The 26,948-nt window shown below is 48.3% G+C and overlaps 1 protein-coding gene across 2 annotated transcripts in view; it reads left to right on the forward strand.

Moving 5' to 3' along the window:
- The window catches only part of MAEL (maelstrom spermatogenic transposon silencer), a 1,256,240-nt gene that overhangs the window by 969,737 nt on the left and 259,555 nt on the right, over positions 1–26,948 (forward strand). For both annotated transcript variants that reach the window (XM_085621107.1, XM_085621108.1), the window contains one exon: positions 17,473–17,605. In XM_085621107.1, coding sequence (XP_085477233.1) covers positions 17,473–17,605 — 133 coding nt within the window. The remainder of the gene's footprint in view (positions 1–17,472; positions 17,606–26,948) is intronic.

A 26,948-nucleotide genomic window follows, 5' to 3' on the forward strand; every position in this document is an offset into this window, starting at 1 on the left:
AGTGCAGCAGAGTACCATGGGATTGCCTTACATAAAAAGTCCTTAGAGGAAGACTTTTCATTTGAAACACTCGAGTCCACACTCAGGTCAAGTCAAACACTCCCTATGCAAAAGGGCATGATGAGAAATACAGATGACATTTCAAAGACCCTGTGCGAGCATGTATTTTAACTCCCAGAGTCGATAAAAAAAATATAAACCTTGTCCATCTGATCCTGTGTTTATCAAAGGACAATTATCTCTTGATTCCCTAGTGGTCTTCAATGCTCGTAAAAGGGCTAATTTGCAAACATCTGGTGATGCACCTCCCCCAGACAAGGAATCTAAACTTATAGATGCCTCTGGGAAACAAGTGGCCATTGGCGCATTGCAAACATAAAGGGCCTACTAGCTAGGTATGACAGGGCACACTGGGATGAAATGGAGCAACTGCTCTGATATCTCCCATACGTACACAAAAGCAAGGCACAAGAGTTGGTTCAAGAGGGAAAACTCGTGTTCAAGGCATATGAGCTGCAGATCGTATACTTGTGCATAGATCGCCATCTGGTGTTGGGCTTGGATGTTTGCACTTTGTTTTTGTCTTGGAAAGAGTCTCCAAGGTGACTCCTCCCTAGGACAATAGTGCGCATGGCCATCGACTCCATCCTTAGATTGTTTTTTTCCGCCATCCGGTTCGGATGTACATTGCTGCGCTCCGGGTTGATATCTGTTTCGAATCCCTCTTCGACACGCAATTCTCTCAGCTAGACAGTATTGTCTCGATCGCGTTTCCCTTTTCGACGCGCCTCTTTAAAACAAACTTTTCGACCTTCAACTTAGACGCGGACCATTGGGCCTCTCTGCGCCGACCACACCTGCAGTCAATGGAAAAGACTCCTTTCGAAAAATGCCCCGGGTGTGGTACTAAGTTCCCACACATAGACTTGCACCAGGTTTGCAATCTCTGCCTCTCCTTGGAGCATGAAGAGAAAAACTGAAAGGCCTGTGCATCGTGCAGGTTGAACAAAACCATCCGTGATAGTCTGGCTCGATGTCTCGCGGAGCCAGCTCGATTCCGGACATCTTCGGTGCAGACCCTAATCTCCAGCCGGAACAATCGGGTGATGATGAAGATGTCTACATCTCCGATCCAATGACAAGGAGACAGTCACCCCGGCTCAGCGGTCCGTGAGTACCGAAACCCCTCTCCCAAAAAACAAACCGAAGGCCCTGGTAACAATATTGCCCTCCTCCTCGGGTCGACACCGGCAACATGTTTCAGACGTCCCGCACTCGCGCCTGGCAATGAAACCCAAACATAAGCCCTCTAACTCGGGCTCGAGTCAGCCCCATTCCGGTGCCGGAAAGTCCTCATTGACACCGAAGCAACAAGTCAAAGACTCTTCGTCGACGCCAGAGTTAGCATCAGCACCGAACCTGTCTGTGTCGAAGCATACTGAGGACAAACACTCCGACCCGAAGAAATCTTTAGAACCGAAAAAGGCTATTGACTCCAAAAAATCGTCGGAGCCGAAAAAAGTCTCAGAGCCGCAAAAACCTAGAGTCTAAAACCCCACGGAAAGCCTCCCAGACTCAATCGAACAAAGACATTTTGCCCACGCAACCTAGACTTGATTTTGCGGATCTAAAACAAAAAAACTTTGTTTATTGATCCAAACACTGGCAAACTAGTTGCCAAACCTCCAAAAAAGAGGAAACTGGACACTTCAGAAGAACCTGCAATGCCTCTTAAAAGACAGGACATTGGCACTAACACTTCCCCACCTCCTTCTCCTCCTCCAGTTAATCCACATCTATTGATTTCTCCACCACACTCCCCGCAACCCATAGTTTCACCTCAAACATCAGATGCTGAAGATGACACTGGTGGGGGATATAGATCCACAGTGGGATGATGATGATGCACATATCATCCCACATGACGTAGACCCTTGAGGTGACTACAATACAGATCCCAACCCACTTAATGACCCGGATCTCTATCCATCTAAACCATCACCACCAGATAACAACACTGGGTTTGCAGAACTAAACAGGGCTGCTCAATACCACGGTGTCCCCTTACATTCCGATCCCTTAGATGAAGATTTTTTGCTGGAAACTTTTGTACCCTCGCAAAAGGCAACATGCATCCTGCCAGTGTCAGAACCAGGGTTCCCAACCCCAGGGTGGATAGAAAATACAAAGCAGCTCCCAATGACCCAATTTATATTAAAGGTCAGATTCCCTTGGGTTCCCTGGTAGTAACTAATGCACGCAAGTGGGCGAACTCAGAGTACAGGGGACAACCCCCTCCCAATAAGGAATCCAAATTAATTGATGCACCTGGGAAAACCTATTGTGTCGCAGGTGGCAAACCATTGGCGGATTGCCAATGCCTAAGCTTTATTCGCCAGGTGCGACAGGGCTCACTGCGATGAGTTTGAAAAGCTCCTGGGTCACCTTCCTGACCAATACAAACCAAGCCAACAACCTTATCCAAGAGGGCAAATTGATTATGAACACCTCAAAATGTGCGTTCGATGCGGCTGATACCGCATCTCGCGCAATTAACACTAGCGTCTTGTTGCGCAGACACGCTTGGCTCCGGGTTCAAGCTGGAGGTCAAACTGCTATTTTAAATCAACCATTTGATCAGGAGCATCTTTTCGGACCTGCAGTTGTCAGATCCCTAGAAAAGATGAAGGTTACCTGCTAAGTCCATGGGGTCCTTACAGTTCCCTTCCCCTAGAGGCTCTTTTCACCGCTTCTTCTACAGAGCCGGCTCCAAACCATGGGTTCAGAACATCCCTCTTCCTCCTACAAGAGCCCCTCTCAAACATCCTCCAAAGGATACTTTTGCGGGGGCTACAGAGGCATCCATAATAAGGGAAGAGGTCGTGGCAACAATAGCCGCTGCTCCCCTACCACTAGACAGTGACTTCCCTGTACTTCCCCCGATCATCCCACTCCTGTCGGGGGACGTCTCTTGCAGTTCCTACCTGTCTGGAATTCTATCACAACAGACAAGTGGATAAGACAAATTATCCAGCATGGTTATTGCCTGGAACTCACTTCTACTCCCCAAACATTCCTCCAGGATAGCGTCCCATGTCCTTGGAACATCGAACACTTCTGAAACGAGAGGTTCTCTCTCAATTTAGAAAACATGCAGTAGAACCAGTCCCTTTACCTCATCAAGGCACAGGGGTTTACTCCCTCTATTTCCTGTTTCCAAAAAAGGACGGCTCTCTCAGGCCCATACTGGACCTCAGACCGCTAAACCTCTACTTCAGGCAGACCACTTCCACATGGTCACTCTCAAACGGGTGCTCCCACTACTTCAACAAGGCGACTTTCTCCCCACCCTCGATCTAAAGGACGCCTACTTCCATATTCCTATTCACAGGAAATATCTCAGATTTGTGGTAGATGGTCAACACTACCAATTCAAAGTCCTCCCGTTCGGGGTCACTACAGCACCCAGAGTCTTCACCAAGTGCCTCGCAGTAGTTGCAGCCCACTTACGGAGACCGCACATTCATGTCTTCCCTTATCTGGACGACTGGCTCATAAAAGCCAATTCACACAGCAGCTGTGTGCAACACAGACACACACAGTTCAACTGTTTCACAGCTTAATATTCACAGTAAGCCTTGCCAAATCCCATCTCCAACCACTGCAACAGATAGAGGTAGGCACCGCTGGGTAGGTAACTGCTGTATAGTCTATGCACAAGTATACGATCTGCAGCTGATATTCCTCGACCGGAAAATGCTACTTACCAGTATGCATCTGTTCCTGGCATGTAGAGCTGCAGATTCGTATACGCCCACCCACCTCCCTGGATACCCCTATCCGTTCCAGCAATGTCTTACTTAGATACATTACACAAGGACATATCTTTCTACTACTTGTTACTCCACCGTAACAATTCATGGCAAAACAATCTAAGGATGCAGTCGATGCCCATGCGCACTATCGTCCTAGGGAGGAGTCACCTACCTCGTGACTACAAAGACTTCTTCCAAGACAAAAACAAAGTGCAAACACCAGAGCGCAACACCAGATGGCGATCTATGCACAAGTATACGAGTCTGCATGCCAAGAACGGATGTATTCTGGTAAGTAGCATTTTCCTCGCAGCTCATCCATCGGATGTGCTCTAGATGCCGCTGACACCGAGTGTAGGGAGATCAATACCAGCATTCTCCTCAGACGTCATGCATGACTTAGGATTTCAGGGTTTAAACCTGAGGTTCAGCAATCCATTTTAAACACCCCTTTTAACAAGCAACACCTGTTTGGTCCTAAAGTCGATCCGGCTTTAGAGAAAATAAAAAGGACACTGAAGTGGCAAATTCCTTGGGAGTGTGCTAGTCTCCATCAAATAGAGGTTCCTTTTGACGCTCCTTTTACAGAGGGGGGCCCAAAACCTCATCTTCAGACCCAAATGCTTCCACGTGTAAAGGCAACACGCAATCCTCTCCCTCTACAGGTTTTTATAGAGGAGGATGTAGAGGAACATTCCCTCCCCCCGATTATTTAACACCTGTCGGGGGAAGACAGTTTCTCCCCATTTGGCAATCCATAGAATCCGACAAATGGGTGATCAATCTTATCCGACATGGTTATTGCCTTGAGCTTGCCACCAATCCTCCAAATATTCCACCTCGCACTCACCGTCATCTGACCACTTACAGTTACTCAAACAAGAGGTGCAATCTCTCTTAGAAAAGGGAGCCATAGAATCCGTTCCATTACAGTACGAAGGTTCTCAGGGGTGTGCTCTTGCTACTTTCTAATCCCCAAAAAGGATTGCTCCTTAAGACCAATTTTGGACCTCAGTGTTAAACCTGTACATATTGTCAGAACACTTCCATGTCGTAACGCAAACAGGTGCTTACACCTACAACAGGGCGATTTTATGTCCACACTAAACTTAAAAGACACATACTTTCACATTCTAGTCCATCCAGCTCATTGCAAATATCTCAGATTCCTGGTAGCAGGCAAACCCAATCGGTTCAAAGTGCTCCCATTCAGAGTAACTAATGCTCCCAGATTACTCACCAAATGTCTAGCAGTAGTGACAGCTCATCTCAGAAAACAACAAATTCACGTCTTCCCGTGGGAAACAGCTTGCACAATGAATGCTTAACAACGAGTGTATTGAATAACGAATCCTTAACCACGACCTTTACCAGAACCACGACCTCATGAACCACTACTGTACACAAACGACCACCTGAACCACGACTTACTAAACCAGAGGAAAGTGTCAAAATGTAAATACTTCATCTTAACTGCAAGTGCAATTATAATAAGATAATTTAGAATGGGATGTTGATTTTTGGATATATTTAATAATTTAGGAATATGTAATATTTTAAAAATTCATTTGTACATTTCCTGATTTCAATTACGATGTATAAATATATATATATATTTTTTAATTTGACGTTAGGCCATTAGATGGCAGTGTTGGCTTGTTTTACAATGATGTGATTAAGATCAGTGCTCGATGCGACTGTTCTCTCTGGTTGTCAAAGTTTCATTTACGTGAATTATTTTTACAAATAAATATGTACTGCAATCCATTAAAAAATATATATATATATTTTCTGTGAGACCTTTTTGTGGAATGGCTGTTGTTATTAAAATATTTTTCTATCCTATGTTGCTCCTAACAATACATGTTTCTGTAGCTCCGAACAATACATTTACCCACCGCAGTTCAATTAGGAGTTTAGAACTATTTCTTTATTAACTATGATTATATAGCGTCCTTAAACCAGTTTATAAACGCTCCTGACGCAACATATCTGGGTGCGAGTCTCTTAGCCACATGACTAATAATCATTAATGCTTTCTTTGAGGGAGACGTTTGTAGTATGCTTCGCATCGCCTGACTGCCCTTTAGAACAATCACTTGGTGGGGGCATGCATGCTCGAACAGCACTTGTATTAAACGATTAATAGATTGATAATTTAAAGATTATTGAAATAAAATAGTTAAATTTAAAAGTATTGTTTAATTTAATAACATTTTTTTTCCGTGTTTCAAACATGCGTTTTTTTTAAACTTAGTGGTAGATTCCGGTAATATGAAAAATGATTAATTTTGGTGGTTTAGTAATTAGTTGTACAGAACGTAGTGGTTTGGCTTTGGTAGTGGTTTAGCCTTCGTGGTTTAGGAATTCGTTCAAGTGGTCGTTTAGTCATACAACGCCAGCCCACACCAGAAGTGTCTAAAACACACTCAGACCATGCTAAACCTACTCCACTGATTGAGCTTCACGGTCAAAGTGCAAAAGTCTCATCTACAGCTTTTACAAATACAATCTTATCTGGGAGCTACTCAACACTCACACGGCTCTAGCCTCCCCCAGCGCAGCCTGAATTTGCAGTATTCAATTACAATTTCAAGACCATCAAACCTTAACAGCCAAAAAATGTATGTAACTTTTAGGAATGATGGCGTCATGCATCGCAATAGTACCTCACACAAAACTACACATGCGTCCTCTAGAGGAATGCTTAGCAAGTCAGTGGAATCAGTCACAGGGCCCATGAACAGATCTAGTGTTGGTAGACAGCCGCACCTAGCGCTCTCTGCAGTGGTAGAACCCACAAAATTCATCAAAAGGGCGGCCCTTCATCGACCCTGTTCCACACATTTGTGCGAACAGCGGACGCATCTCAAAAGCTCGGGGATGCTCATCTCCGCTAATGTACAATTCAGGGTCTCTGGGACAACAAGCACAAAAGTAGCCACATCAACTATCTAGAGCTTCTAGCAGTATTTCTAGCACTTAAAGTTTTTCAGTCTTCTCTCATAGGTAAAGTTGTCCTAGTTCACACAGACATGACAGCTATGTACAAAAACAAGGGGGAGGGACACCGGACACACACTCACCAGCTGTCGTGCCTCTCTCAGACCATGTGCAGCTGGGAAGCGCATCATATTTATCTTCTGGCAGAACACCTTCCAGGAGTCAACAATCAAATTGCCGACCTCCTCACCAGAAAGTGGCAACAAATACATGAGTGGGAACTTCATCCCCAAGTTCTCCTTCCATATTTCAAAAATGGAGATTCCCACAAATAGATCTGTTTGCCACAGTGGACAACACAAAATGCCGAAACTTCGTCTACAGGATCCCACACCCTTGCTCCAAAGGCAATGCCCTATGGATCAATTGTTCAAATATATTTGCCTACGCTTCTCTTCCTCTACCACTCCTTCCGTTTCTGGTTTGAAAGCTAAGACAAACCTCGCTCACACTGATTTTAGTCGCTCCCACATGGTGCACCATGCTTTTGGAACTCAGTAGTTCCAAATCAAAAGCTGCACCTCCATTACAGCCTTCTCACTCGGAAACGTGGAGAAATCAGACACCCAAACCCCAAGGAGCTCAACTTGGCGATTTGGCTCCTGAAGTCATAGAGTTTGGATACTTAAATTTACTACCAAACTGTAGGAGCAAGAAAGCCCACTACCAGAGCTAGTTATGCAGTAAAATGGAAACGATTTATCTATTGTACTTTACAAGATGGATCCTCCTAGATGCTTCTGTTCAAAACATTGTTTGTTACCTTCTGCACCTACAGCAAACTAATCCAGCTTACACATCTATTTGATTGCACCTTGTAGTAGTAGCTGCATATTTGCAAAACAGACAGCATTAATCTTCAAGGTCTCCGTGATTAAAGCCTTTATGAAACTTAAAAAAAAAAAAAAAAAGTAATTCCACCGACAGAACCTCCGGCACGTTATGGAATCTCAAGATTGTACTCACAAGACTCATGGGTCCATCCTTTGAACCATTACACAATTGTCCTTTAGAGTTCCTTTCATGGAAGTTTGCCATTCTCATTGCAATCCCTTCATTAGGGAGAGTTGGTGGGCTACAGGCATTAACCTTAGAACTCTTCTTTCAGCTTCATAAAGATAGTGTAGTTCTTAGCACAAACCCAAAATTGATCGCTAAAGTAGTTTCTACTTTTCACCTTAACAAGTCAGTTGAGTTACCCGTGTTCTTCCCTCAACCTGATTCTGTAGCAGAACGAGCTCTTCGCACACTTGATGTCAGAAGAGCGTTATTCTATTATATCGAAAGGACAAACTATTTTCGGAAAACAAATTAACTGTGTGTTGCATTGTCACCACCTCACAAGGGCAATCCTATTTTTAAATCTGGTAAAATGGATTAAGTGCATTCAAACTTGCTATGCAAAAGCTAAACAAACTTTATCTATACCCTCTAAAGCGCATTCCACTTGCAAAATAGGAGCATCTATGGCCTTTTTAGGTAACATTCCTATAGCTGAAATCTGTAAGGCAGCAACATGGTCTACACCACACACATTTACCAAACTATTGTGTGGATGTATTAGCACACCAACAAGCCAAAGTAGGGCAAGCAGTGCTAAAGACACCTTTTCAGACAACTGCAACACCTACTGGTTAGCCACCGCTTTGGGAGAATACTGCTATATAATCTATGCAGAGCATGTGCATCTACAGCACACATGTCTTGAACGGATTGTTACTTACCCAGTAAGCATCTGTTCTGCATGTAGAGCTGTAGATTCACATGCGCCCTCCCACCTCCCCGGATAACTGTAATTGTTGCAGTTCTCATTTACGCTACATAAGCAAGGGCATGTCTTTACTAAACTCACTCCATTCTCACCCTCTTGTGGGAAAACAATCTAACAATGAAGTCAATGCCCATGCGCACTATCACCAAAAGGAGGAGTCATCTTACCTCGTGACGGAAAGGACTTCTTTGGAGAAAAACAACTTGCAAACATCTGGACCCAACACTAGATGGCAGGAGTAGGCAAAGCATGTGAATCTACAGCTATACATGCAAAGAACAGATGCTTACTGGGTAAGTAACATAATCCTTTACTGGCTAAACAATCTGCCTGGTATTTTCCCAGGGATGCAGGATACATGATTGTTCATGGCTGTCTAGGTCGTTGTCTAGTGCACTCTTCTCCGGTTGCCATGGCAGCTCTGTAATGTAGAGGATAGAATCTTCAAGCTACCCATCTTCTGTCCGGCCAGTGTCTATGGTCCCGGCATGGTGAACCAAGTGTGTAGAGACATTACCAATTGAGGCAGCAGCATCAGAGTTGCAGTGCTCTTGTCTCTGCATTTCTTGCAGTTTTAGTTCTTTCCTGGGCCCAGTCGCGAAACCCACCATACAAACTAATTAGGTGCCCCAGTCATGGTCCCAACATTGAGAACTCGAGTATAGGCCCAGGCTGCCCCGTCAACAGAGGATTTCCTCTGTTCAGCAAGACCACAGATTGTGGTAGTCTTCTGTTATAGTTGCTTCTTGGTGCTCTGCTAGGAGCTATGTAGATTTGAACTCTTCTAGATTGTCAGATTGCGGAGAGCCACAGTTCTGTCCATGTTCTTGAGACACCTAGTGGCTCCTGGGCCACACCCTTGCAGTGCTTATGTTAAAGCGGTTGTTGTTGACATGTGCAGCCTAGGCTCCTTTGCAGCCCCTCTTTCAGAGCAACATATCCCACATGAAAGGGTACGTCCAGTAACACTTCCTGATCAGTTGTCTGCCATTTTGCCTCAGAGCATGGCCCAAGCAGACGCTTCTGACGGTCCTGGTAGAAGGTCCCAAATTTCTTGTTCTGAAGCTGGCAGGGCTAGTTAGCTGTGGTTACCTTAACCCTAAAATTCTACAGTGTTTCCCTGGATTATGGTAGGGAAATCTTGCCACATTGGCTGGAAGTCTCTGCCTCATCTTTATACCAACGTTGTTAATAGATCTGCATTCCAGGGTCGTCTGAAATCTGTTATGGGCTGTTCTGACCCTTTTGCTGATTCCACTCCAACTCAGCACCCATGGTCTTTGTAAGCTGCTAGCAGGAAGGTGGGGTAAAGCTGTCAGTGTTCTGTCAGGAGAGACTGAAAACAAGGATACATAAAATGGAGGCTGCTCCACTTAACTACCTGCTAACCTGTTGTTTCTAGCCAGTCCAGGAAAGGGCAGGGAGAAACTCTTGTTCTTCAGTGGGACTTCCGGTCTACTCTCCTCCACAACCAAACATGTAACCCACTCCAGAGGATACGTCAAATGTCCTGAAGAAACATTGCAATTCACATTGCTTTTTGTGGTCTCCCTTCAATCTCCCTCTTTACTTACCACGTAGATGTAGGAAATACATAATGGATTTCTATGTGGCTACAGCAATGTGTGCCACACAAACCCTCTACACCCAACAGTAATGTATGCACATGGATGAGCAACTAACCTGATTGCAGGGACTGGTAGACCAATTCTGAGGTGGATGAGTGACGTTCCCTGTCGGAGACTGAGAACAGGCATTTGCAATGCAATAGGTCTTGCATTCATGCGAGTTTGAGCTATTGGCATTGTAAATGACAATGCCTTTCATTTATGTGTTGGGTTTTAAAACGTAAACAAAAGGCATTGTCATTTACAATATTAATAGCTTAGGAATGGTTCCGTCATGAGCACCGGTGCTCCTGTGCTCATGACAGAACCATTCCGTCATGAGGACAGGGGCACGAAATCCCTATGCTGTAGACAGCGGGATTTTCATTTTTTGGGGGATGGGGGGCCTCAGGAGGTGGGGAAGAGCTTTCCCAACCTCCAGAGGCCCTTCCCTGGTTTTCATTGCATGGCTCGCTGTCGTCATTACATTGAAAGAGAAACTGAAACTTAGTGCTTCAATGGTACCCTTCCTTAGTGGATCTCTGCTTGGGGATCACCCCAGGAGGGCGATCCTCAAGCAGGGATCCGCCCACTAGCACCAGGGAGACGGGAGCCTTTGCTCCCCCCCCCCATTGTGTTTTGGGCACAACGTTCTCTCTGCGCCCCACCTCCGATAAAGTGTCCACGTTGCGTTTTGAGCCGTTTCCTGTCACGGGCACTAGGCCTACCCACACAAGTGAGGTGCCATTTTAATCGAGAGACTTAGGGTAACTGAGAAGTTGGCCTGGCATATGCTGTCTCCTAGTTATGGGGACACCTTGCACCAGTCCAATTCGACTCTTATTGATGATAGGTTTAAGACAACCTTTAAAGAAAGCTATCCTAGTGGTAGCTGTGGAGAGCAGCCTTCAGGCTAAGTCTTGAAGGAGTGTTAAGCTTATTGTTTTACCATAATAACCTCTTGAATAACCAAATGAAAGAGTAGCCCAAACAGGTATATATATATATAAATTATATGTATTTATTCTAGACCGAATCCCACAGTCTCTTTATGAAGCTGTGGCAAAGTTACAATATCAAACAAGCATTGATAGACACAATAAATAGCGCTATTAACATTGGGCCCCGGGGGGGGACCAAACCATATACTGAAAAAGTGGTATAAGAACCACGACAATTCTACAGGCAATGTCTAGGGCATTCAGGATCGCTGGCCCCTTAAGAATCCACCCCAGGTTATGAGGAAGGGGACCCACGGGAGGCGCGTGCAGTGCAAGTAGCTGCTATCGGGATCTCTATTACAGTCTATGGAGAATGTCGCGGTTGGAAATAAACAGTTTAAAAATACTTCTAGCAGGAGTACAAAGTTAAAACTTCAGACTTAAGCTTTTGAAGAGCCCACTACCACGAGAGTACCGGGGTACCACTGGTACCTGCCCCAGGGAAGCCGGGTGCATAGGTCGTTTCTGCTGTCGGGTCGCGGGCTGATTTTCAATGGGAAAATAGTCAAAAGTTCTGCTAGCCAAAAGCGTCGATGATGCCGTGAAGATCAAAGATGTGAAGATTGTAGAGAAGAACCTGAAAGCAGAGGGGACAGAGTCTGGGTCACGGCAAAGTGACCAGGAGGCTCAAAGCAAGGAGCCCTTCAATGTCGGGTGCTTCAGGTGGAAAGTGGTGTAGCTTGGATCTGCAGCCACAGGCTCCGGGAGGCTTCAAGGAAGGCCAGCTTCAGGAAGGCGACTGTCCCACGTCGGATGAGGGTCTCCGCGGTGTTAGTGTCCGGATTGGATCCACTAAGCCTTGGCAACCGCAACCCACGAAGAATAAACAAATCTGCTACAGTGCAGACCCACAAGGTCTTGGAGAGGTCGTCTTCGAGGAGACTGTAGAGCAGGCCTGGAGCAACCAGGGGAACTCTTGATTGTAGAGATAGACCTCCGCTAGGGCCCACAAGTCGAGAGACAAGGGACCGCAGGAGGCGGCAATTTGGCGTGCGTAAAAGGGCACCCACGGGCCACCGGAGGTGGCTAGGGCGCTGGTCTTTGGCACAATTGCTGTAGAGTGGTTGGCTCAAACGGGCCAAAGCACAACTTCTCCACTGGTCAGGGTCGTGTGCTACGCAAGAGGTGGCCGGTGTCCTGGGGTATTGGGGATCTCGGCACCCACGCGGTCCACGGTGCCCAAACTCGTTGAGCACACTCACTGGCCTCTGGGATGCGCTGGAAACCCACCTCAAGGGTTCTGGAAGTCGTCGAAGTTCGTGAGAGCAGCGAAGTTCCAACCGGGTCACTTGCAGTGTTTCAGGTGCCTGCCAAGCAGGGGGATAACTCCTTTATCCCAAGGGAGATTTCTTCCGTCAGCTGGGCAGCAGCAAGTTGAAGGTCAAGACTGTAAAGTTCAAGATTAATCTGAGGCTCTGGGGCCACGTTATTCTCCTTTATCCCCAAGATTAGGGGAGTGTCCAGAGTAGTGTCCACCAATGAGGTGAGGCGGGACAGGGTGGCTACACCCTCTCCCCTTTGTGTGTTTCCCGCCTGGGCGAGGGGCAGGATGCCCCTGAACCGGTTCCAAGCGGTGTATGCAGAATGAGGCTTCTGCAGCTGCCTACGTGCAACTCTGAAAGGACATTTGGTGCACCCACCCTGTTCCAATCCACATTATCCTGTCTGGGGAGATGCTAGCACCTCCCTGACACAGGAGCCCTATTGTCCAGCTGGCGAGGCTTAGGGTTTTCCCCAGCAACAGCCAGCCAGGGTCGTGTAGGTGGCGGGTAGTAGCCATTTTGTACTGCTTGTGCACTTTTAAATTGGTGTCTAAATTCTGCCGCTTTTCCCATATCGCCCCACTAGCAGGGGGGAATCGTACCCTCATGCCCATGGCTGTACTGGGGGTATGATTCCTACATGTTTGACACCAAACACGATATGGTTCTGTGTAGCCATTCTCAAGTTATCACGCTATCGCGATAGACTTATAATGCGGTTAAGTGTATATGGTATGGCTACACTACAAACAACCCAGCAATGATTTTACGAGGGTTGAAGAGAGGCCATACTCATGTAGGGGTCCCCCCTCACACATTCCTCAGCACCCTGCCTTGTAGGATTACCAAGGCCTGCTATAGGGGTGACCTATGAGAGTATGTGTGTTGTAATGGGGTGGGATATAGGGTACCTATATCCCTGTAAGGGGTGCTAGCACCACCTTACCCAGACTACAGTAGTGGTCTGGTTGTGTCAGTTTGTATGGCTGTCCCAGGGTGGCACAATAAGTGCTGCAGCCCTGGTAGGCCTACTGAGGGACCCATGCCCTGGGTACCTAGGGTACCATCTACAAGGGACTGTCAGGGCATCCTCAGCATCCAATTAGTTTGTACCTAGGGTACTTCACATTAGTTTTAGGGAGAAAGCAGATAGGCTGGGGTCCTGGATAGCAGGATCCCAGCCAGACTAGTCAAAAACCACTCAAATACCAGGCAAAAAGTTGGGGGCAACCATTAGTCAGATTCCACCTTCCTACAGTAACACAGAATTGTAGAGCAACTGTTATTACCTAATGACTTCCCGATGCATTTCTGCCTTCCAATTGTAAGACGATGTGTAAAAAGTAGTAGTTTTGAAAAATGACCTATAATTCTCATGCTAGTGTGGATACTTACAATTTCCCAAATGTGCAAATATCTACTGTTTCTACCCTCCATATTTTGTTCCAATTTCAGAAATACATAGGTGTCTTTTATACCGATTTTTCCATGTATATATTTTCCCTAATTAATTGCTATATACCTAGTACATAATAAAAAACCATTGCAAGACGCTGCTCAGTTATTTGCTTTGGGTTTGTCGGGTTCTTGGTGAGCCTACAGGTCCTATATATCCCCACAACCAGAAGGATCCAGCAGATGTAACGGTATATTGCTTTCAAACAGCTGTCGTAACTAGAAGAAGTTACAGGTGGACACAAATGGCTGTTTTTTCCAACTAATTTTCAATTTTTCCTATATTCAACGGTTAGTTTCTATAAAGAAACCTTGAAGGATCTACACAAATGACTCCTTGCTGATTCCAGAATTTTGTCTACTTTCCTAAAATGTATAGCTTTCCAGGATCTATTATCACTTTCATTCCCATTTTCACCATTAACTGGAAAGAGGTTGAAAGCACAAAAATAGCAAAAATCGGCTATGTCCGAAAAATGCCAAAACTGTGTGAAAAATGTTGGTTTTCTGACAAAAGTCTGCTTGTCCCTGAAAGCTGGGAAGATGGGGATTTCAGCACCACAACCCCTTTTTTGATTCCATTTGTAGGGAAAAAACCTGACGCTTTCGTCTGTAGCCCCTCCCCCCCAAAAAAATCCAAAATGTACCTGTATTTTGGCTAATTCCTGAGTCCTCTCCAGGGGAATCCACAAACCCTGGGTACCTTTAGAATCCCCATGATGTAGGAAAAAGGGACGCAAATTTGGCATGGATACCTCATGTGGTCAAAAAGTTGCAGGGGACTAAGCACAAACTACTCGAACTAGCCAAAAAGAAGCTTAGCACAGGGGGGGGAAAGGCCTAGCAGCGAAGGGGTTAAAGCCTCGCACTTGCGAGACCTATTGCATTGCACTAAAGGGCCTTCTCGACCTCTTGTTAGATTGTAAATATCAGAGGAAGAGACGTCCTGCGATGTCTTCAAAATAGTGATAAATAGTGCAATGGAAAATGTGTAAGTATTGTAAATTACACAGACACAGTGTGAAGTGAGAGTTGCATATGATCCGAGCTATAAACACTAACAAAGTGCTCCAACACCTTTCGCTTTGATTACACTGTCACAGCTCAGGGGGAAAAGCAGGAGGGGGGGTATTTCCTACCCTCTACATGATTTGAGTGTGCAGTGTGGCATTGCGTAATGTCATTGCTATCTTTGGCCTTATAAAAAAACACTCCCAACTATAGTAGGGCCCTGGCTTAATCTCCTGGTGCAGGCGGGCTGTGCTTTATGGTAGGCATGCATGGAGGGAGGGATGGTCTCGGCTGCAGCTCCAGCCTCTTACAGTGCCCCTGCTATTACTAGTGAGCGGGAGGCGCTGAGGTTCTGGTATTGGTGGTTCTGGTATTGGTGGTTCTGGTATTGGTGGTGGTGGTATTGGTCGTGGTGGTATTGGTCATGGTGTTAATGGTATTGGTTTTGATGGTGGCACTGGTATTGGTGGTGGCACTGGTATTGGTGGTGGCACTGGTATTGGTGGTGGCACTGGTATTGGTGGTGGCGGCACTGGTATTGGTGGTGGCGGCACTGGTATTGGTGGTGGCGGCACTGGTATTGGTGGTGGTGGCACTGGTATTGGTGGTGGTGGCACTGGTATTGGTGGTGGTGCCACTGGTATTGGTGGTGGTGCACTGGTATTGGTGGTGGTGCACTGGTATTGGTGGCGGCACTGGTATTGGTGGTGGTGGCGGCACTGGTGGTGGTGGTGTTGGCGGCACTGGTATTGGTGGTGGTGGCGGCACTGGTATTGGTGGTGTTGGCGGCACTGGTATTGGTGGTGTTGGCGGCACTGGTATTGGTGGTGTTGGCGGCACTGGTATTGGTGGTGGTGGTGGCGGCACTGGTATTGGTGGTGGTGGTGGCGGCACTGGTATTGGTGGTGGTGGTGGCGGCACTGGTATTGGTGGTGGTGGTGGCGGCACTGGTATTGGTGGTGGTGGTGGCGGCACTGGTATTGGTGGTGGTGGTGGCGGCACTGGTATTGGTGGTGGTGGTGGAGGCGGCACTGGTATTGGTGGAGGCACTGGTATTGGTGGTGGCGGCACTGGTATTGGTGGTGGCGGCGGCAGCACTGGTGTTGGTGGTGGCGGCGGCAGCACTGGTGTTGGTGGTGGCGGCGGCACTGGTGGTGGCGGCGGCACTGGTATTGGAGGTGGAGGTGGTGGTGGCGGTGGCGACACTGGTATTGGAGGTGGTGGCATTGGTATTGGGGGTGGCATTGGTATTGGGGGTGGTTAGTGGTATTGGTGGTGGTAGTGGTGGTTATATTGGTGGTGGTGGTATTGCTGGTGGTGGTGGTATTGCTGGTGGTGGTGGTATTGCTGGTGGTGGTGGCATTGTTGGTGGTGTTAATAAAACAAGCTTTTGAAAACAACCCATCAGGTGGGTTTAGTGCAGATGGCATGTAACACAGATGTGCTGTTGTCCGCTTCAGCCCATTAGCAAAGGATTATGTGCTACCTGGAATTCACATGACTTAAGTCGCTAATCATGTCTAAATCCATTTTACTTGTGGTAGTAGGTTGAAACAGACACAAGATAATGCCGGGTTAAAGTGATTGAAAGTTGATGGCCATGTTACGGGGGTGGCCGTTCTGCTTAAAAAAACCACAAGCGGTTTCAGCTGAAGCAGCACATGTCTGACCTGCAGAAAGCAAAACTCAATAAAGTAAATAGTGCTTACAGACTAAATAACAGGTCCAGTGAAACAACCGAAGTAATGGGGCCAGTCGCAATGAGAGGGTACAAATGAAGACCACACCTTCCTAAGGAGGGACCTACAAGCCTATTAACAAATCTGAAGGCCGTATTTACAAAAGACAATGGCACAAGCCAATAAAAAATATGGGCGGAGAGTGGGCGCAGCTTCTCTCCCATACTTAACACAGTGGTCTCGCAGAGCGAGCAGCGCATGCGCGCTGCCTCTAGGCTCGACCTTAAAAGGACAGCCCTGCAGTACAGTTTTGCTACCACAAATTCCCGTCATCTGCAGCATAAGGAGCTGATGGTAGACACCGTCCAGACCAGAGCTGTGCTCTGGGTCACAATACAGGTCACAGAAAACACTTCAGTGCACATGCATGACTGTTGAGTGCTACAGCAGTCAATTCTGCAGAACTTACAGGGAAGACCTTTAGGAAGGGGCACACTACTTCTGCCTCTTCACATGCCCACATCCAACCCCATGCAAGCCTGTCCATTATTAACCAAGCCCTTTCCCTAATAAAAAGGGAGACCACTCTATGCTAACGATTTTTTTTCATGTAACTTTTAATTGCAGACAATGGTCACAGATTGTATATGTTCTAATCTTTAAAGCCCTTGATTCAAGGCTCCCATTCTTTTCTTATGAAACTACTTATGGACTAAAATAGCCAGACTTAAAAGGTTCAAAACGTTTGTTTAATTTCTGAAGAGTATGTTGTGTTCTACATCATTAATTGTTTTAAATATTTAAATTCTAATTGTATTATTTTTCGCATACCTAAGACACTTGTGTTTTTTGTAATTTTTTACTTTAGGTACTGCATTAGCAGTGCTTTGGCACCGCTTTATGAAATCCCACTTTCGGATGCCCATTTACCTCTTCAGGACAGTGATCCACATAATTCTATGAACCCCAAAATGGTGGTACTTGATGCAGGACGTTTCCAGGTAGGTTTTCTTCGTCTAGGAATGTTGTGTTCGAGGTATGTGTGCTGCAGATACACATGCCATCTAGTGTTGGGTCCACATGTTTGCAAGTTTTTCTTCAAAGAAGTCTCTTCCAGTCACGAGGTAAGGTGACTCCTCCTTTTGGTGGTAGTGTGCGTGGGCCATCAACTCCATTGTCAAATTGTTTTCTTTCTGCCATCGGGTTCAGATGTTTTGTGCTGTGCTCCGGCTCAAGACAGTTCATTGGGATCCCTTCGGTTCACAGCCCACTGTACCCCCGTCGGTATTGTTTCTAACGCGTTTCCTATCCTCCATGTGGAAAATAAAAACTCCCAGTTGGATCGACTGACCGCCAGCCGCAGCCTTTGGGCTTAGTTCGTTTGTTTCACTTCCACTCGAACAAACAACATTTAGTAATCTGCTTATGAAACTGAGTCAGTTCCAACTCTGCCCTCGGTGCCACTCCAAATATCTGCACACCGACCTTCACAAAGTCTGTAACCTGTGCCTCTCTCATGACCAGAAGGAAGAAGACTGTGACGCCTGCCGCTCATTTCGCTTAAAGACCCTCCGAGACCGCCGGGCGTTAAGGAAAGAAATGCAGTGACAAAATATCGAAGAAACCCCAGATATCTTTGGACAACATATCGATCAGGAAGAAATGGAAGTGTTGACAGCAGAAGAAGAAAAGGCCTTCTCCGTCCAAGATTTTGACTCTGAGCTGGAGATAGAACTGGAGTCTCATGATGTTCTGGCCGGTCAAGGTGCTGTGAGTACCAAACCCCTTTACCCACAAAACCCGCTTCCACTAAACATATGGTTTCCGGGCCACCATTGCCATCAGGCCATGGTAGGCACCGAGACTCTACTTCGAACACCTTGCCGGCTTGGCACCAAAAGTGCATGTCAAGCCTTCCGGCTCGATACCACAACTTTGGCACCAAAAACTCTGTTTCTAAAGACAAAAAAGACAAATCCAGCTTGACACTGAAAATGTCAGCACCAAAACAGAAAGATGCTCCCCAAAAGCCTCCGGAGCCAATTCTGGAAACCATGCAAGAGAAGTTGGATCCAAACTAAAGCGAAAGAAAATATATATAAATCCAGACACTGGACATAGTACATCAAAGCCAGGGATACGATCCTCCAAGAGAAAAATCGGCACTGGATATAACATTTCTCTGAAAAAGGATATGGCTACTAGCCCTCGTCAATCCATTCCTCACAGCCATCCAGCATCTTCACCAGTACCTATTTTGCCACCTTCAGCCCCTCTAAACATCACACCACATGGCTGTCTGGGTACAGATCCTGATAAGAGTATGGGGATGACGCTTTTGAACAACCACCACCAGATCCATGGGATGATTACAATATAGATCCTCCTACAGACACCGATCCAGATCTATACCCTGCTAAACCTTCCCCTCCTGATGACAACATCTCATATCAGGGGTTAATTGCCAGGGAAGCCACATACCATGGAGTTACTTTACCCAAAGAATCTTTAGAGGAAGATTTCTTATTTGAAACTTTCGAGACCACACATAAGACAACGCAGTCATTACCTATGTTAAAGGGTATGATGAGGCATGCTGAAGACCATTTTAAAGATCCAGTGAAGGCATGTATTATAACACCTAGGGTGGATAAAACATTTAAACCCACGCCATCTGACCCAATTTTTATTAACGTTCAGCTTCATTTAGATTCCCAAGTTGTGTCCAATACTCGTAAAAGAGCAGATTCGGAAACTTCGGATGAGCCATCACTTCCAGACAAGGTGTTCACGCTAATAGATACCCCAGGCAAAAGAGTCACTGCTCAATCAGCCAACCATTGGCGTATAGCCAATACAAAAGGTCTTTTGTCTAGGTAAGATAGAGCCCCCTGGGACGAAATGGAAGACTTACTGCAATATCTCCCAGAGGAGCAGAAGAAAAGAGGGCAAGGATTTGTACAAGAGGGAAAACGAATTTCCAATTCTTCTATTAGATGTGTGTTAGATGCTGTGGATTCTGCAGCCAGAGGAGTCAACACTAGTATTCTCCACAGAAGACATGCATGAATACGAATCTGTGGGTTTAAGCGAGAAGTACAACTAACAAAACTTAACGCCCTGTTCGACAAAGAAACATCTTTTTGGTCCTCAAGTGGATGAATCACTTGAAAAAATGGACACAAGTGGCAAAATATATGGGAGCACTATAGTCACTATAGTCACCCTCTAACAGTCTCCTTTTGCACTAATTTTATAGGGGAGGCTCAAAAAGGTACCTTCACAGATGCCAACACATGCCCTTCCTATAAACAACAAAATCAGTCTGGCGCCCCCCTCCCCTCCCTTTAGAGGATTTTACAAGGGTGGTTACGGAGTGAACAATTTTAAAGGCAGAGGTACGCCAACACGTACCGCTCCATCTCACAACAAACAGTGACTTGATAACAATGCCCCCAGACCACCATACACCTATCGGGGGAAGACTCCATCAATTTCTTCCCATTTGGCAATCAAGAACATCAGACAAATATTGTCCAATATGGTTATTGCCTGGAGCTCACCAGCAATCCTCGCAATATTCCACCTCTTATGTAAAAACTTTTGCTAGAGCACCAACAACTGCTCAAACAAGAAGTACAAGCTCTTCTTACAAAAGGAGCTCCAATACAGTACCAAGAGTCAGGGGTTTATTTACTTACCTCCCAAAAAAGTATTGTTCGCTATGAACAATATCAGATCTCAGGCCTCTAAACTTATACATACTGTCGGAATACTTCCATATGGTCACACTTCAACAGATACTTCCTCTCTTACAGCAAAGCGACTTAGTCGACTTAAAGGACGCCTATTTTCACATCGCAAATACCTCAAAGTACTCCCATTTGGAGTAACTACTGCACCCAGAGTATTCATCAAATGTCTAGCAGTGGTAGCAGCTCAACTAAGACTACAAATTCAGATCTCCCCATACCTAGTCGATTGGCTCATTAAAGCAAACACACATCTCAAGTGTTTACAACGCACTCAAATTACAATACATCTCCATCAATTAGGATTCACAGTCCATGTGCAAAAATCCCATCCTCAACCTAAACAGCTGCAACCCTACCAAGGAGCTGTGCTAAACACTCAAACAGGTTTAGCCTATCCCATTGCAGCCAGAATTCACAATTTTTAAACACTGCTACTACAATTCCACAGCAATATCTAATCGTAAGATCCTTCATGCAACTTTTAGGGCTGATGGCATAATGCATTGCCATAGTACCTCATGCAAGATTAAACATGCGTCCTCCGCAGGTATGCTTAGCAAGTCAATTGAATCAGTCACAGGGTCAACTAAAAGATCTTGTGTTAGTAGACAGCTGCCCGCATTGCTCTCTGTAGTGGTGCAAATCACACAACTTATCACAAGGGCTTCCCTTTATCGACCCTGTTCCACAAATCATGCTCACAACTGACACGTCCCTACAGTGTGGGGTGTCCATCTACAGCATCGAACAGTTCATGGTTTCTGGGACACCAAACACAAAAGTCTGATAGGGAAAGTTGTCCCAGTCCACACGGACAATATGACCGCTATGTACAAAAACAGCAGGGGCTCACTACAGTTATCACGCCTCTCTCAAACCATTTGGCGTTGGGCAATATATCACAAAAACCAACTGCTAGCAGAACACCTTCCAGGAATGTAAAACGAAGTTGCCGACCTCCTCAGTAGGATGCAGCAACAATTCCACGAGTGGGAACTCCACCCACAAGTCCTCCTCCCATACTTCCACAAATGGGAATTTCCACAAATAGATCTCTATGCAACAGCAGAGAACTAAAAATGCCCAAGCCGCCCTCCAGGTTCTGACACCCTCTATTCAAAGACAATGCCCTATGGATGGATTGGTCAGGGAAATTTGCTTACGCTTTTCCACCTCTCCCTCTTCTTCCATTTCTGGTTCAGAAGCTCAGGCAAACCTCCCTCACCCTTATTCTAGTGGTTACCACATGGGCTCATCAGCCATGGTTCACCAAACTACTAGAACCCTCAGTAGCTCCACACCAGAAGCTTCACCTCACCTCAAACCTTCTCACCCAGAACCATGGAGAAATCAAACATCCAAACCCCAAGGAGCTCAACCTAGCGACTTGGCTCCTGAACTCATAGTTTGGATACCTAAATCTACCACAAGATTGCATGACAAATCTTAAAGAAGCAATGAAACCTACCACTAGAGCATGCTGTGCAGCAAACTGGAAAAGGTTTGTTATATTGTAATAACCAGACAATTGACCAATTAGAGGTCAAAAGCATTATTGTAAGATTCCGCAAAATAAAACTACTTTTTGTTGACTTTGCTCCCCCGCACAAAGGGAAACCTATCTCTAAATCTTTTATTTCTAGATGGATTGTTAAATGTATCCAAACATGTTAAAGCCAAAATAACTTTGTCTATACCGCCTAGAGCACATTCTACTTGTAAAATAGGAGCATCTATCCCCTTTTTAGCTAGCATTCCCATAGTTGACATTTGTAAAGCAGCTACATGGTCTACACCACACACATTTACCAAACACTATTGTGTGGATGTATTAGCACGTCAACAAGCTAATATAGGACAACCAGTGATAAGAATGCTTTTTCAAACAACTGCAATCCCCCATTGGTTAGCCACCATTTTGGGATGGTACTGCCATATAGTCTATACAAAGCATGTGTATCTACAGCACACATGCCTCAAATGGATTGTGTTACCCTGTTAGCTTCTGTTCTTGGCATGTAGAGCTGTAGATTCACATACATCCTCCCTGAACACCTATGACCGTTGCAGTTATTTACATTGTACATGCATGGACATCTCTGTACTATACTTACTTACTCCATTCCCACCCTCTTGCGGGAAAACAATCGAACAACTGAATCTGAAAGAAACGCGTTGTGATAGATTCCTTACCTTAGAATTACCCCCAGGCGTCAGACTGGATCCGGAAACTTTTCGTCAGCAGTACCCCTGCGCGTCGGTAGGCGTCGTCCCGCTGCTCCGCGTGCGTCGTCGGTGTCAGGATGACGTCCCTGGAGCTACTTAGACGCGCCCACGCGCTGACAACAGTTCTTTCTTTTTCCGCGCTAGTAAGCGCAGATCCTGGAAGAGCTAGTACCCCCAGTCATTTTTTGACTGAGTTTTTTTTTTAGCCCTTTTTTTCCCCATTTTTTCTCCTGGTGTTGCAGGGGTGTCCAGGTTTAGAACTGTGGGGACTGTCACCGCATGATGTCGATGACTGACCCACACCGCGTGTGTATCTACTGCCTGGGGCGTAACCACGACTCCAAGTCGTGCCCCGACTGCCGGGCCATGGCGCCGAAGACTTTGTGAGAGCGGTCACGAAAGTTGCTGGAAGTCCGGCAGTCTGGTCCACACCGCTCATGGTCCCGTGGGAGGTCGAGGGACTGGTCGCAGAGCCGTCACCATCATTTTTCTGGATGTAAGTCTTCGCACTCAGGGTCAGGTAAGTCGAAGCATTCCAAAAAGAAGTCGAAGAAGTGTCGTTGCTCCTCGACTGCCCATCGCGCGGAGCGGCTGAGGGTACGGGTGGTGCCACCCCGGCGGCTCCGGCGGAGCCTGCGACAACACCGCTAGCCTTCCCGCGTCCGTCGGCGACGCCTGCCCAGGTGCAAGAGTTTCTTGCTGCCATGGCCCAACTCTTTGGGCCGTCTCGCCCCGCGGGCCAGACTGGGGGTCTTGTCTTTCCATTGCTGGCGGCTCCGACCCTGGCGTTGCTGGTGGCTCCGGCTCCAGCGCCGCAGGACTCCCTGGGATCCGGGATCGGACCCCGGTCAACGCTGGTTAACCTTATAACGCCTTCACCGATGTCGTCCCCGACCAGCACCACCTGCGACGTCGCCTGCTCCTCAGGACGACGTCGCGCCAGTTTCAGCCCTGAACAGGACACGGTGCCGATTGGCGCCGATTCCGACGCCGATGGGGCGATTTCTTTCTCTATGTCCGTCCTCTGTGTTTGAGGCATGTGGGCTGCTGAATTCATATCTGTGCATAGATCGCCGCCTAGTGTTGGGTCCGGATGTTTGCACGTTGTTGTCCTGGAAGAGTCTTCGAAGTATCACGAGATAGGTGACTCCTCCGATGGACCACAGTGTGCATGGGCATCCTCTCCATCCTTAGATTGTTTTTTTCCGCCATTGGGTTCGGATGTGCTTATCTTAGCTCAAGTTAGGAAAATTCAGATCTGAAAGAAACACGTTAGTTAGATTCCTCACCTTAGAATATCCCCAGGCGTCAGACTGGATCCGGAAGATTTTTCGTCAGCAATACCCCTTGCGCGTCGCTAGGCGTCGTCTGCGGCTCCGCGTCCGTCGTCGGCGTCGTGCGCCGGGATGACGTCGTCGGAGCACTTAGACGCCGCCCTCGCGCGCTGACGTCAGTTCTTCTTTTTTCCGCGCCAGTAAGCGCAGATCCGGGAGAGCTACCCCTTTTAGTCTTTTTTGACTAAATCTTTTTTGATCATTTTTGATCCTTGTCTGTCGACATCTGGTGCCGGTAGGATGCCTGGGTTCAAGGCTTGCAAGGATTGCCATCGACTGATGTCGGTGACCGATCACCACCGCCGGTGCCTCTACTGCTTAGGCCCCGACCACGACGCGGAGTCGTGCAACGACTGCCAGGCCCTGACTTCGAAGGCTAGGCGGGAGCGGTCCCGCAAGCTTCTCGAGCTTCGCCACTCGGCTCCGCGTCGTGCGCGATCCCGGTCCAGGAGGAGGTCCAAGGATCGCTCGCGGAGCCCTAGCCGACGCCATCGATCGTCCGGCTCCAAGTCGTCGGGTAAGTCCAAACGCTCAAAGAAGTCCAAGAGGCGACACCGCTCTTCGGACTCCCCTCCCCTCGCCGGTCGCGCGACTCGGCCGAGCGTCAGGGTGGTTCCACCCCCGCGGCTCCGGCGGAGCCGCAGGTGCCGCGTCCGCCCCCATACCTTCCGGTCCCTGGGACTGACTCGGCGCCGGCGGAGATCAGTGCCTTCCTCTCGGCCATGAGGAGCCTGGCCCCGCCGTCGACGCCCGCTGGCGCGCCTTCGGGCCCCGCGGACTCGACTGGGCGATCTTGCCTGCCGGCGGCTCCGGCCCCGGCGCCGTCGACGACTCCGGTCTCGACGCCGCAGGTCCCCGCGGGGCCCATGCCTGGGCCCCAGTCGACGCCGGTTGACCTAGTCACTCCTCCACCGGCGCCGACGCCTGAACCACCGACGCCGTCACCGGCGCCGCCGGCGCACACGCCTACACCTCCGGCGCCGCCGACGCCTTTGGCGCCGACACCGCCCCAGTTTAGCCCTCATCCGGACCCGGCGCCGCAGCGGCGTCGACCGACGCCGCATCCGACGCCGCTTGAGTCCTACCATCTCTACAGTCCGGTTCCGATCATTCCTCCTGTTTATCAGGAATCGGAAGAAGGGGGCGACTGGGAGGGGTTCGAGGACCCTATGGCTGTTCAGTCACAGCTTTCTCAGGACTGGGCAGATGAACTGGGGGAGGCCAGTGGGCTGGACACCTCGCCAGACACTGGATTCACTTCTCCTCCGACCGTGGCTTCGGAGGAGGGTGCAGCATTTTCTGTGGTGCTGCGCAAGGCGGCCGAGGCCCTTGGGCTCGAGTTGCCTGCCGTGGCTGTGAGGACTAACATCCTCACTGAGGTGCTTCAAACCTCAGCAAGCTCCACTGAGCCTCTGCTGCCGTTCAACGAGGCCCTCACTGACGTTCTGCAGGGCACCTGGTCCAAGCCCTCCACAGTTCCTCCTGTGGATAGGAACGTTGCCAGGCGCCACCGCCCTGCTCCGGGCGACCTTAGTTTCCTGTCCCAACACCCCACCCCCGAGAGTCTGGTTATCCAGGCCTCTACCTCCCAATCCTCCTTCCCGACCGCTCCGCCGGACCGGGTTTCCAAGAGACTCGAGCAGTTTGGCAAGAAACTGTTCTCGTCCCTTAGTTTGGGCCTGCGGTCCTTAAATACCGCCTGTCTCTTGGACCGTTATTCCCATTCCCTGTGGGATACGGTGGAGGACGTGCTGCCCCTGTGTCCGGAGGAGGTCCGGACGCGTCTTAACCAGGCTTTGGCCGATGGGAGGGATGCAGCACGGCACGCCATACGATGTGGGCTTGACACCACGGACTCGCTGGGTCGGGCGATTTCCACCACGGTGGCGCTCCGCCGCCACGCCTGGATGCGGTCCACGTCATTTTCCGGGGATGTCCAGACCACCCTCATGGACATGCCCTTTGATGGCACTCGCCTGTTTGGTGAGAAGGCGGACAGTGCGCTGAACCGCTTTAAGGACTCCCGGGCTACGGCCAAGTCCTTGGGCCTCTCGGCTCCGCGGGCGCACACCTCCGCTTTTCGCCCCTTTCGTGGCCAAGGAAGGGGCGCCTCCTCACGTCCGCAAAGCCACCAGCCGCAGAACCAACCTGCGCGCGGTCGCGGACGTGGCTTCCGCCGTGGCGGAAATGGAGGCCGACGTGGTCAGCCCACTTCCACCCCGGCAGCATCCGCCTCAAAGCCCTCCTAGTCCGAGCTTTCAGGCCCATACCACGCCAGTGGGCGGCAGAGTTCGCCATCACCTGCTCCACTGGCGGTCCATAACATCGGACAGGTGGGTGCTGCAAATCGTCCGAAGGGGCTACTCCCTCCCCTTCGAGACGACCCCTCCAGCCATGCCACCGCAGCACCACCGTATCTCGGGGGATCATTTGAATCTTCTCCGCGAGGAAGTTTCGGCTCTCTTGGCCAAGGGGGCCGTCGAGCGCGTTCCGAGTCCAGAAGTAGGTCGTGGTTGTTATTCCCACTACTTTCTGGTTCCCAAGAAGGGCAAGGGGGGCCTACGCCCTATCTTGGACCTCCGGAACGTCAATGCCTTCCTCCGAAAGGAAAGGTTCAAGATGCTAACGTTGGCTCAGGTTTTAGCTGCCCTAGACCCTGGAGACTGGATGGTAGCATTGGACTTGCAGGACGCATATTTCCATATCCCCGTCCTGCCGGCCCACCGGCGTTACCTGCGGTTCACGGTGGGCCAAGAGCACTTTCAGTTTACCGTGCTCCCCTTCGGCCTCACCAGTGCCCCTCGGGTGTTCACGAAAGTGATGGCGGTGGTCGCAGCTCATCTGCGCAGATCAGGGGTTCCAGTCTTCCCCTATCTCGACGACTGGTTGTTGAAGGCGGGCTCGCCCCAGGCAGTCGTCTCCCACCTCCAGACTACGGCGGATCTCCTGCATTTGCTGGGGTTTTCCATCAACGTGCCGAAGTCACACCTGAGTCCCTCTCAGAAGCTCCTCTTCATCGGAGCGGTTCT

The sequence above is a fragment of the Triturus cristatus genome, chromosome 8, assembly GCF_964204655.1.
Source record: "Triturus cristatus chromosome 8, aTriCri1.1, whole genome shotgun sequence".
NCBI lineage: Eukaryota > Metazoa > Chordata > Amphibia > Caudata > Salamandridae > Triturus > Triturus cristatus.